This window comes from Sesamum indicum, linkage group LG11, assembly GCF_000512975.1.
Source record: "Sesamum indicum cultivar Zhongzhi No. 13 linkage group LG11, S_indicum_v1.0, whole genome shotgun sequence".
NCBI classification, from domain to species: Eukaryota; Viridiplantae; Streptophyta; class Magnoliopsida; order Lamiales; family Pedaliaceae; genus Sesamum; species Sesamum indicum.
The window spans coordinates 1,329,184-1,342,078 of NC_026155.1; the positions used below are offsets into that span (position 1 = coordinate 1,329,184).

At 35.4% G+C, this 12,895-nt stretch overlaps 1 protein-coding gene and 1 pseudogene across 2 annotated transcripts; one reads left to right on the plus strand and one right to left on the minus strand.

Moving 5' to 3' along the window:
• The window catches only part of LOC105173262, a 12,530-nt pseudogene extending 5,618 nt beyond the window's left edge, over positions 1–6,912 (plus strand).
• Positions 6,747–10,199, minus strand: LOC105173180 (phosphomannomutase). Of its 2 annotated transcripts, none has more exons than XM_020697582.1 (12): positions 10,023–10,199; positions 9,835–9,946; positions 9,206–9,250; positions 9,007–9,073; positions 8,838–8,914; positions 8,545–8,580; positions 8,140–8,195; positions 7,960–8,059; positions 7,713–7,808; positions 7,551–7,640; positions 7,369–7,420; positions 6,747–7,090 (listed from the first exon to the last, which is right to left on the minus strand). In XM_020697582.1, the coding sequence occupies exons 2-12, from the start codon at positions 9,901–9,903 to the stop codon at positions 7,038–7,040; spliced, it is 741 nt and encodes a 246-aa protein (XP_020553241.1). In that variant the 5' UTR covers positions 9,904–9,946; positions 10,023–10,199; the 3' UTR covers positions 6,747–7,037. The 2 variants fall into 2 exon arrangements, with proteins under 2 accessions (XP_020553241.1, XP_011093155.1); XM_011094853.2 differs by having other exon boundaries at positions 9,835–9,925; positions 10,023–10,198.

A 12,895-nucleotide genomic window follows, 5' to 3' on the forward strand; every position in this document is an offset into this window, starting at 1 on the left:
TAATATTGTTGGAATGCCTGTGGCTCTTCTTTTGCAAGTAATCCGGTTGATCGTAAACCTTGAAGTACAAATTCTTAGTTTGGTTAAATTTAACCTTAACCAACAAACATCTTGCTTGTTCTGGCAGAGGGCAGACGCCATAGTAAGTGTTGTCCACTCAAGAACCAAAAATCCCGAGGTAATCACTAGAGAAGAGGATATTTTAGTTGCAGCTGTAGGGCAGCCAAACATAGTCAGAGGTAGCTTTGTCATTGATGTTGGAATAAATCGAATTGGAGGTATGAATTTCCCTTTTCAACTTAGTGCTACAGCAGTACATGCTCCTTGGAGCTATCTTGACTTTCTCAAACTTTTCATATCTATTTGAATTTTTAAAAGAGTTTTAACTCTTGGATGTGAAGAGGATGCTAAAAGCCCTTGTGGCTATTGGCTTATTGGAGATGTTTGTTATGAGGAGGCAGGCTCAATAGCTTCAGCTATCACCCCTGTGCCTGGGAGAGTTGGCCCATGACCATAGTGCGCATTTGCGAGTAGAAATGCGACTTTGGCTGACAACCGCATGATCGAAATCATTAATCTGGATCGTCATAGCAAGGGCACGATTAAAATTGGGGAAGAATTGGGCGCCCCAGCTGCGAATGACGTGGTTCGGTTGGGATTAGAGCACAATCAAATTAGGGTTGGAAAGAGGGATTTCCATGCGGCCATCAATACCAAGAAGGGCTGACAGCGGGACACACGACGAAAGTTGGAAAAGTGTAGCTGGTGTTTATAGAACTGCTGTTTTTTAAGCTTTTAGCTGAAGAAGAAGAAACAACCAATCATGGATTAAGTGAAGAAGAAAGAGGCCACAATTTCTAATTTTAGTTGTACTTTTGGTTGAATTACTTTTTGTCAAAATTTCCTTCTGAATTTCATGTAAAAGGGGGGAAAAGGCTGAATCTGGATTATCACGAAATGAATTAGTTTGAAATTTTCCCTCATCTTTCTTCTCTTTTTCTTCTTCCCACCCCTATTTTGTTCTTTTTTTTGCATTTCACTCGTGGATGTCACAAACTGCCAAACAATTCTTGGACTTGTGGTAACAATGGTTCATGGAACAAGATTAAAAGAATTTCAAAAGAAAACTGAAATAATATTAATCGATGAAAAAGCAAGGAGACAAGCTAGTGAAGAATAAATGCATACTAGGTTGGACCACATCAATGAGGCACAAGAAAGGTTACAGGTTGCTGTGTTCATCAGGGAACACACAATAGTGACCGTGCAACAATAGGTCAAAAGTATTGTTGAGCAACTGCAGCACTACAACAGGAACAAGTCCATACTTGTTGAAGGGTTCACTATATCCATAGAGAGAGGCTCATCATCAAGAATCATTGCATTCCACTCACCTGGTAATGAAAACCCAGCTCAAACTAACCCAACAAGTTGCAATGCTATCCATAGAATGGAGTTTCCTCTCTTCACTAGAGAAGAAGCAAGAATCTAGGTGAGGAGATATACCAGATACTTTCATCCTAAAGATCAAAAGCTACCATTAGCCTCTATCCACATGGAAGGTAGGGCTGAGCTTTGGTATCAAGGATATGTAGAAAAAGGGGAGTGCCCTCCAGGATAGAGCCAACATTGGCTATATTAGAAAGATTTGAAGACTTAAACTATGAGAAAGTAGTTTCTGAGTTCGATATGCTGCATCAAGAAACTACTATGAATGCTTATTTGGAAAATTTTGAGGAGTTGGAAGCTCACATGCTTATTTTCAACAAAAATCTAGATGAAACCTTCTTCATGATGAAGTTTATAAGTAGGCTGAAGGAAGAGATTAAGGGGTATGTTTCCACTATGAAGCCAACCACATCGAACCAAGCTATTGTGATTGCTAGAAAGCAAGAAACCATGGTGAATATCATCCTAAAAAAAAAAACAACCAGCCCCAGAAAATCAGTCAGAACAAGGCCCCTTTTAAACCCTTAAACAAAAACCAACCTTACAAACCTGCATTCAAACCCTTATTCAGAAATTGGGATGAATACCCTTAGCTTAGAAGATTTCTCGTTGAAGTTAAAGCTAGAAAGGAAAAGAATCTCTGTTACAAATGTGATGAGCCTTATACACCTGGGCATAGGTGTAGACTTAGGCATGTCTATATGATGATGAGTGAGGAAGAGGCTAAGACCTATGAAGAGGAGGGAGAGCAATTGGAGAAACAACTGAAGAAGAAGATGCTACTATGTCTTTCCATGCTATGTAGTTGGACTTCTATCAATTGCAAGTTACTATCACTCAGTCAGGGAAGAAAGTAATCTTGAAGGCTCCAGTTCAAAATGAGATCTGAAAACCACTCTCAGCCTACTCCTTGGGCAAGCTGTTGAGAAGGGGAAGCTATGGAGTAAAAGGGAAGCTCTATACAATCAAAAGAGTTGTATCTCAAAATGAGAATGATCCCAATATGCTTGAACTGATACACCAGTTCAAGGATATATTCTAGGAGCCCAAAACATTACCTCTTGAGAGAGCAGTTGAACATAGCATTGAATTGTTTCCAGATGCCATTCCCAGAAAAGCAACACCCTTATAGATATGCATATGGGCAAAAGACTGAGATTGAAAAGATAGTGAAGGAGATGCTGGAAAGTGGGATCATTAGAACCACCCAAAGCTCTTTTGTTTCAGCTGTATGACTGGTCAAGAAAAAGGACGAAGGTTGGAGGTTGTGTGTTGACTACAGGTACTTAAACAAGCTCACTGTTAAACATAACTTCCCTATCCATGTTATTGATGAATTATTGAATGAGTTACATGGTGCAAAGAATTTTCAATAATTGATTTGAGGTCAAGATATTTTCAAATAAGAATGAAGAAGGAGGATATTCCAAAGACTAGTTTTATCATACACAATGGACACGAATTTCTGGTGATGCCCTTTGGTTTATGTAATGCACTATCCACATTTTAGGATTGATAAACCAAGTTTTTGAGCTCTATTTCCAGAAAATTTGTATTGGTTTTCTTTGATGATATCTTAGTATACAACAAGGAATGGGGTACACATATGCTACATTTGAAGAAAGTGTTGGAACTTTTGAGGAAACACCAATTCTATGCAAAGCAAAGTAAATGTTCATTTGCATCGTTGTAGGTGGACTATCTTGGCCATGTGATTTCTGTAAAGGGGGTAGCCACTGACCTTCAAAATGTGGAATATGTGAGGAATTGGCCAGTGCCTATCAATGTCAAGGCTTTGAGGGAATTCCTAGGCCTTACTGGTTACTACATGAAGTTTATTAAGGGCTATAGAGCTATTAGCAAGCCCCTAACTTCACTTCTTAAGAAGGATGCTTTCGTGTGGAACTCTGAGCTTGAATCAGCCTTTAATCACCTGAAGGAAGTCATGACTAATGCACCTGTTCTGGCTTTACCTGACTTTTCTCAACCTTTTGTGGTTGAAATTGATGCATGTGGGAAGGGGATAAAAGTTGTACTAATGCAAGGAGGCAGACCTATTGCCTACCTCAGCAAGGCTTTGGCAACTAAAAATCTCGGGCTGTGTACATATGAGAAGGAATTCTTAGCCTTCTGCTAGTTGTTACTAAGTCGAAACATTAATTACAAGGGAACTACTTCATTATAAGGACTGACCAAAAAAAGTTTGAAACACATTCTTGATCAAAAGGTTGATTCCATGTTGCAGCAGAAATGGGTGACCAAATTATTAGGCCTTAGTTATGAGGTTCAGTAGAAGAGGGGTAATGATAATAGCGCTGCAAATGCCCTCTCCAGAGTGGAGCATGAGAAGGAGGAGCCCCAAGCTAATGCCTTTACTACTCAAATTTCGTTGTGGGTACAAGAAGTGCAAACTAGCTATGAAACACCCTATTTTAGGCAGTTATCCAAGCCAAAGTCATTGATGCACTGTCTTATCATGATTACAGTTATGAATCAGGGGTGCTTAGAAAAGGAGGCAAAATATGTGTGGGGACCCTTGGAGGAATTAGGGAGAAAATCATCAAATCATTACATGACTCAGCACTTGGTAGACATTCTGGGATTAATGGGACTTACCAAAGGATCAAACCATTGTTTTACTGGCCAACATTGAAAGAAGATGTAACACTTGGGTAAAAGAGTGTGATGTTTGTCAGAGATCTAAACATGATAACAACCTAGATTACTGCAATCTTTACCTATTCCTGACCAAGCTTGGTCATGCATCTATATGGAATTTATCAAAGGATCACCTCTTTCTGAGAGCAAGGATTCAATCTTGGTAATTGTTGACAGATTGACAAAGTATTCTCATTTCATGCCTGTAAAACATCCTTATATTGCAACCTCTGTTGACAGAATATTCTTTGACAATATCTACAAGTTACATCATACATGGCCTCCAAGTGAGCATCGTTACTAATAGGGACAGGGTATTTACAAGTAAATTTTGGAATGAACTATTTACACTATTTGGTGTGTCTCTAGACATGTCCAGTATACCACCTCAAAGTGATGGCCAGACTGAAAGGGATAATTAGAGGACTACTTGAGGTGTATGTGCCACCAAAAGCTACAGAAGTGGGCACACTAGCTAACTCTTGTTGAGTTTTGGTTCAACACTAATTTCCACACTGGTCTTAAAACTACCCCATTCCAAGTCAATATGGATATCCTCCTCACCAGTTGTCCGTTGGACCTTATCTGCAGAATCATCGTAGTGATGTGGAGGAACTGAGGCAAGAAAAAGTTAAGATGATACAGCTATTAGAGGAAATTTTCATTAGGCACAGGAAAGGATGAAACTTTATGCTGATAGAAAGAGATCTGAAAGAGAATTTGAAGTAGGGGATGAGGTGTTTCTCAAGTTGCAACCATACAGACAGACAACTTGGGTCTTAGGAAGTAGCTCAAGCTTTCTGCTAAGTACTCTGAACCCTATAAGGTGTTGGAGAAGGTGGGGAAGGTTGCCTACAAGCTCGCATTACCCCCTGGAGCCAAGATTCATCCTCTTTTACATGTGTCCCTTTTGAAGAAGAAGATTGGATGAAAATATTTTCCCTTAGTGAATCTACCAGAATTCGAAGATGAGGTTTTTAAAGTGTACCCAGTTTCCATATTAGCTTGAAGGTTGATACCAAGGAACAATGTGGGTGTTCCTCAGGTACTAATCCAATGGTCACATGCATTCCTAGATCAAGCTACATAGGAAGATTACAAGGATATCACTGCCAAGTTCCCTGGGTTTGATCCTTAGGGACAAGGTTCAAAAAAAGGAGGAAAGTATGTCGCATTTGCTAGTAGAAATGCGATTTTGGCTAACAACCGCATGATCGAAGGCATTAATCTAGACCGTTAGGTCAAGGGCATGATAAAATTGGGCAATAATTGGGTGTCCCGGCTGCGAATGACGTCTTTTCGATGGGACTGGGGCACAATCAAATTAGGACTGAAAAGAGGGATTTCCATGCGGCCATCAATACCCAAGAAGGGCCAACAGCAGTACACGTGGTGAAAGCTGGAGAAGTGTAGTTGGTGTTTATCGAGCTGCTGTTTTCTAAGCTTTTAGCTAAAGAAGAAGACCCAACCAATCTGGATTTGAATGAAGAAGAAAGAGGCGACAATTTCTAATTTTAGTTGTACTTTTTGCTGAATTACTTTTTGTTAAAATTTCATGTAAAAGGGGACGAAGGCTGAATCTGGATTATCATGAAATGAATTAGTTTGAAATTTCCCTCATCTCTCCTCTGTTCTTCTTCTTCTCACCCCTGTTCTGTTCTTCTTTTTCTGCATTTTGCTCGTGGATGTTACACATAGCACTGCTTCTCTGTCACACTCTTGCTGCAGCTAAAAGAGCTAACAATTTCAAATGAAATCTCCCCTACCATTCTAGTTCCTATTCTAAATAACAATACCAAGTTTAGCTGGTTGAGCCTGAACAATTCTTCCTTCAAACATTCCCTGTTTCGTTGTTGAACAAGCATCTCTTGGGATACGGTGGAGGCTGGTGATGACCGGGGTAAATTATATAGAAACAGATCTGCGGTTTTAGCAGGTCCCATCAACTCAAGTCGTACTTTCAAGAGAGGACAGAATCATTCAACATTGCCCTGCATTTCTCCAGATTGAACTGCTTTAGCATTGTTCTACCTTACTTTTTTCGCACTAAGGTAAAGTTTTCTTGTTGATCAGTTGAGTTTTGTCTTGTTTGACCTAATGTTATCCGAATCGCAGTTTTTAATACCAAGAACCCTAGGCATCGTAAGCGTTATGATTACTAGTTGTGCGAGCCATTCGAGGATTGAGCTTGTTGAAATTTTGCGTCTCCATAGGTGTACATTCTTGTTTTACCTAAAATTGAAGCATTATTTTTTGTTTTATATCAAATTAATTCGCCAGGGAAACAGAAAACCTCAGAGTTTGTATGAATTAAGTAACAAGTTGTCCATTTATATACAGTACACACATGAGACTGCAAAGAGTTTCTGGACCAGCTAAACCTGATTCTCTGTCTTTACCATCTCTTTTCGTGCAATACATAATCTAAACTGGTTAAATGTATTACATTTTTTTTTCCAAGTAAATATTTTTCTCGCCAAGATAAGATCTTGTATGCACTTATACGGATTGATATTCTCTGAGGTCGTTCCAGAAAATTCTCAAATCTATACGTGTTAAAATATATTTTTGTCCCGACATGTTCTCCAGATCACGATTCCACAAAGCTCCCTACTAAAAAGGTACCAAAACAACTAAAATACAAAGCATTCAATGTACTGTGGAGAAGAATTTGTGTATACAATTCAAGTTTCATGCCTTTGTGTTACACTTTTGAGCACATCTCTGTTCAGTGGATAATATGTTGTTGGCATGTATAGATTACAATGCTGACCATACAATATGAGGAAAGCTACAACAAAAGTTCACAGATAACAAAAAATTATATATACCTCCAAATTCATGCTCTCATTTAGTATACTTCACAATCCAAATTATTCCTGATCTCTGTAAACCACAGTAGCACCGTAAGATCAGAGGCCTCGATGTTGCTAGCTCAGGAAGAGAGTTGTACACTGCTTTACTGTATCCTCGGGGCTAGTAACTGATGGAAAGTAATACAGTATGTTCAGATCATTGGTCATGGAGTTCCAATAAAAAATGTTGAGCAAAGTCAGGTTTTGCAATGAAGCATTTTCCCTATAGTTTCGGTTCAGACAAAGGGGCATTTATAGAACAAAACTAAAAATTCTGCTAGCCATTTCTGGTGGCGTGTCTATGAGGAAATGTTACTGAATTCAGTTTCTGGTAGAAGTTCAAAGCTTTTATGTCTCCTTAATAATTGAATGAACCATACTAAGAAAAAGGAAAAGATAAACTGACCGGTGTGACCTTTGGTTCTCTCCGACTCGTAGATTTCATAGTCATTTCCTCCCTATTCAAGTTAAAAGGGACCAGATAGCCACGTGAGCAAGAATATTGTCTGGGAGAAAATAAAAGAGAGAAATAGAGAGGCATAGGCTGATTCTTATTGTGATAACCCTATCAAAATGATGGATAGTAACCTTGTAGGTCTTGTCTCCAAAGAAGTGAATTTCATGAAATTCATCCAGGTATTGCAAGCAATATGTCTTGTCCCAGCCTCGAGGAAAAACCTGTCCGAAACATTGTAATGAGGTATATTCTAACGATAACTGGAAACACAGTGAACTTATACAATTGCTTACATCAAAACTGATTTGCCCCCCTATGGAAAAGGTTAGGTTGAAGTGTGCAAACTTCTCTCGGAGCACAGACACCATTTTGGGCCGAATGTTGTGGACCTGATTACATTTGTGAACCCATTCCTTAGTCAAAGGAAACAATAAAACAAGGTCCTATAATAAACTCTTGAAATTCGGAAATTCACTTATGAATAAAATCCTTTTATCTTAGTTTTTCTCTTGAATATTTTCTTGATACTAGAAAATATACCTTATCATACTTTTCAAACTCATCTCTCTCTTCCTGACTGCAGTTTCTTCCGATTGGAGATACATTAAGCATCCCACTTCGAAATTCAACAAATGTTCCCCTAGAATAATAAAGAAGGGAATAAGAAGTCCATCAAAAACGATCAGGTCTGGTGATCGTTCAGCTTTACTTTTAACTCACCTTTTGATGGGGATATCCAAGTCGGCAATGTAATGGAGAGTGAAGTTAATAAACTCCTGCAACATTATTCATAATGTATCAAAATAACTATTAACCAAAAATTAATATTGCCCGTACTATGCAGTCAGAAAGTTGAAGCAAACTATATGTCATATCTAGCATCAAGGTTGCCGGTTTGCATCCACAAAGTAGAAGCAAAACGCAAAATCAATCCTCCATTCTCAACCCACAGAAGATTTTCTCCTTCTCAAAACACAAAATCTATAATGATAAGAATTGTTTTTCTTCTTTGATTATTTTGGAGATCAAGTCATGCTGACACCCTTTTGCGGAGGTAATTATGTCCTAACACCACCCTTGTATGATGCAAACCAATAATTTACAAAAGTTTTACAGAATTCTAACCTTGAGTTTTTCTTCTCCAAGAAATGACTTCAAGCTCTGCATAAATACATATCAAGTAGTCAAAATCTGAAACTAGCAACTAAGAACTTTCAGAGTCGATTCATAAGAATCTCCACTAAATAGGAAATCTATGAAGTGCTTCTAATGGTTTAACATCTATTACGACCTCCTATTTGATCTTTCAGAAGGACAAACATATTCCACCTAGGCTTATCTTACAGGAATTGACATGAAATATAATCCTACTACCATTGTTCTTGAAATTCATAATAGGTCTAAGTCTTGGACAATACCTGCTTTCCAATTAACTTTCCATCCTTGTGAGCCACAAGGCCATTCTCAGCAAACACATAATCATAGTCATTAATGACTGCATAGGTAAAAAATACCTTTGAAAGTTACGCATATAGTACTTTGAATTGATTATCCAGCATTTAAGATAAGGGTTAAGTGCAAGGTGACCTGTATTTCCAAGCTGCTCTGAAATCTTAACAAGATCGGAACCCCCAACAACACCAACAGTAACAACCTGGGAATAGAAAAATGCAACGTATGAACGCGTTCGCTTTTCCATATGTCTTTCAGGAGACCAAGAGCAAAATATGAGCCCCACTACAATGGGATCATATGTGACACGAAAATCAAAGGAAAAATCAAGTACCTTCCGAAGTTCCTGCATAAAATCTAACATCTTAACAGTAGCCACCTGCAGCAATGGAGTAAAACATGAGCTAACAAATGAATATTACTATCATTATAAGTGAATGAGAATGGATTATAACAAGAGACATCGTTCATAGGACCAAATTAAAGGTAATTAGCTTCAGACCTGAAAGAAAATACAACAGAACTTTTCTTCATGAATTGGAACAGAGCAAATGTGCAACTTCAGAACCACAATCCAACTATTCACCCAATTCAAGTTAATCAGGAACACACATTCTTTATTCGGAACCATCTCGCAAACTATTACTTTCAAGCATTACACCTTGCCACTAAAGTTTCAACCACTAACTAGTACGGCAATGTTATCCATGAATAAAAGATCCATACATGCACAATCACGCAAAAATCGTGCATACTTAGCTCAGATCAACAACTAAGTGCCCGTAAAATCATCACCGCAAATAAACTCAAAATCGATTTTACCCAGAAAAAAATCCAAACTCCCAAGTACACTTCAAAATAACCCTTAAACTCATACTGCAGTAAACCTTGCATGTCAAAGAAAAACAAAAGAAAACAAAAGAAGAAAGGGGGAAAAAAGGAAAGAAATATATCAGCTCATACCTTCCTGGGAGCAGTAAGCGTGCCATCAACATCAAAAAGAGCAATTACACCAGGTCTCCTCACAGCCATAACGAATTACTCGCTGTCCCGACTGCAATCCATCGAGAATCAACTACGTAAACCAAAAACTGGAAATGCACTCAACAGAGAACAGAAAATAGGAGAAATTGAAGCAGCAATTGGCTTACCTGTAGCAAAAAATTGATCGGATCTGGAGCTGAATGAAGCGGAAATTGAGAGCAGATCTGAAAAGCTGTGGCTGTTTCTTCTCCTGGGAGTGGCCGTAGGTTTATATAGTTTCTGAATCTGCAGTGCGGATCTCAAGAATTTCGCTTTTCCAATTTTTATAATGGTATTTGGTGGGATTTGGTATGACTACTATTCAGAGCATATGCTGCAGAAATACTGCAGTTGCCTTTTTCTTCTTCTAAGGTAAATTACACAAAGGTCAGCGAAATTTGATATAATTACGAATATATCTTATTATTTAAAAAAATTATCAATATTTTTTATATTTGATTAAAGTTATATACATTTAAATAAAACTATAATATTATTAATTTTATCTTTATTGTATGTCTTTTAAAAAAATTATAAAATTGTAGACAAGGCAAATGGAAAATTTTAAAAAATATTCATTTAGTCCACTGGTGCATTTTACTCAATTCACCAAAAGAAAAATGAAAATCTAGTTGAAACTAACGAAACAGGTTAGTTGTCGAACGGTTGAAAAAAATCAGAAAATATTGATAATTTCTCAAATAATAAGAAAATAATTTTCGAGACAAAATAAACACACGCCCAATTTTTGATTTTTTATTTTTTACACCTTATCTGTGTGTTTTTATTATTTTTCAACTTTTTATATAATAATATATATTATATATAACAAAAATACAACATTTAAATATACAATATGTTTATATTACATATTTGTATATAAAAGATATGATTTGACAATAAATAGTAATTTTTAGCTCCCAAAATCCCAACATCAAACCTATACCACTTATTTTAGAACATTTTGAATTAGCTCAAAACACAAATCCAAACATATCATCTATCTCCAACACACACATATTTATCTGTATTTTCAAAACACAAATCCAAACACTATGATAAAGTTTTAGATGAGCTTGTTGTGATTTATCCTTTTATTTTTCTTATTTTTTCTTTAAATTTTGGAAGAGACCAAAAAATCCATGAATATGTGATTGGGAGTTGGCATAAGGACAACCAATGTGTGAAGCGGATAAAAACGTATTTGGATGAGCTTATAAATTTTTTAAAATATTTTATAAAATATTTCACAATTTTTAAGATATTGAAAATTGATCGGCAAAGTTTTTGGAAAAAAAAAAAAAAGAGTTTATAAGATCAAAGAATAATATAACATAAGCTTATAAGTCCATTTAAAAGAGTAAAAAATTTCGAACTTGTTTTTAAAATATTATCAAATTTATTCAATTTTGATCGTATTAAATATAAAATTATCATTACTAACTTAATATAAATTATAAAATTCTAATATTTTATAAATTTTGAAAACATCTTATAAAATATATGAAATTACAATATACTTTATTTTAAGAAAAAGAAGAGATTATAAAATATTTTAAATAAGATGAGCTAAACACCCTCTCAAAATGTGAGTAATAATTTTTTTATAAATTCCACTTTTACCCCTTTTTTACTCTCAATTGTCCATTTATACTTTGAAAATTCTTAAACTATTGAATTTCATTACATCTCTAATTTAAATATAAACTGTCAAAATACCCCAAATACCCTTATTTGGTGACAAATACCACAAACAAGTGATAAAAAAGGTTTTTAACGCACTAGTTGTAATTACACGCAGATTTTGCGAGTATAAAGTATAAATAAGAACAAAATTTTTATAATTATAAATAAAATAAAATAATATATTTCTAATTAAAATGCATACGGTTAACGTACTCGTAAATTCTTGCATTTATTGATATTGATGTGTTTTGGAGATTGGATGCTATTTCTTTTCTTCTTTTTTTTTTAGAAATTATTGATTAATTACTATGTGGGCTTTTCGGTAATTTCAAGTTTCCTTTCAACAAATGTACAAATGGAAGAAAAAGATTTATGACAATTTAATTAACAAGTATATAAAGTACAAGGAGTTGATTTAAGTGATAATAATTCACATAAAGTGAGACAAATACTCATACATCCAGTGCAATTCAAATTCATAATTTTAAACTTGTTTATGAAACATCGGTTCTAACCACTAGACTAGCACATTATGGGTGCTGAGCCTGGAATATGGACGTACCGTAAAGTAGTGGTAGTCGGCTTATGATATTTGATCCTGTGAAAATTGAGTTTATTTTATTAATGTATTGACGAAATCACAGTGATCAAGTTAAAAAATATCTCAACAAGTTTTGACGAAGAGTTCGGATTCATTTAATAATATTAAAGAAGAGAGTTAAAACTGTCCTAATTGTCCAACTTAATTAATAGTTGGCACATCAATGGCAAGAGGGTGTAGGACAAGAGTTAGGCCACTATAACACATGCCATTGCCATGTGATATGGGACTTATTAGTAATATTAAATTACTATAAGATGTAAAATCTACATCAAATTGTGCTACTTGAAAAAAACAAAAATAAGGGTAATTACTCCCTTTTAAAGTTTGGTGTAATTAAATATAAATTTTATATAATTTGAAAAATTAATCTAGGTTTTATGATGTTTCTTTTTCTCTAATAAATAGATCTATTTATAGGTCAAAATTTATTGAATTTGTTGATATTAATAAAAAAAGTTAAATAAAAATTCGATTTACTTACTACTGACTTATTACAGATCAAACAATTTTTTTCCAATCAAACTACCCTTATAGGTGTGAATATATATCTCCTCACATTCATTAACATGTAAAATGTATATAAGAATAGTTTTGTCAGAAAAAAAAATAAATAACTACACCTCTTAAAAGTTAAAAAAAATAAAGTATTTAATTAATATTAAATTGAAAAATAGTTATGTATAAATTATTTAATTTTTATTTGTAACTAAT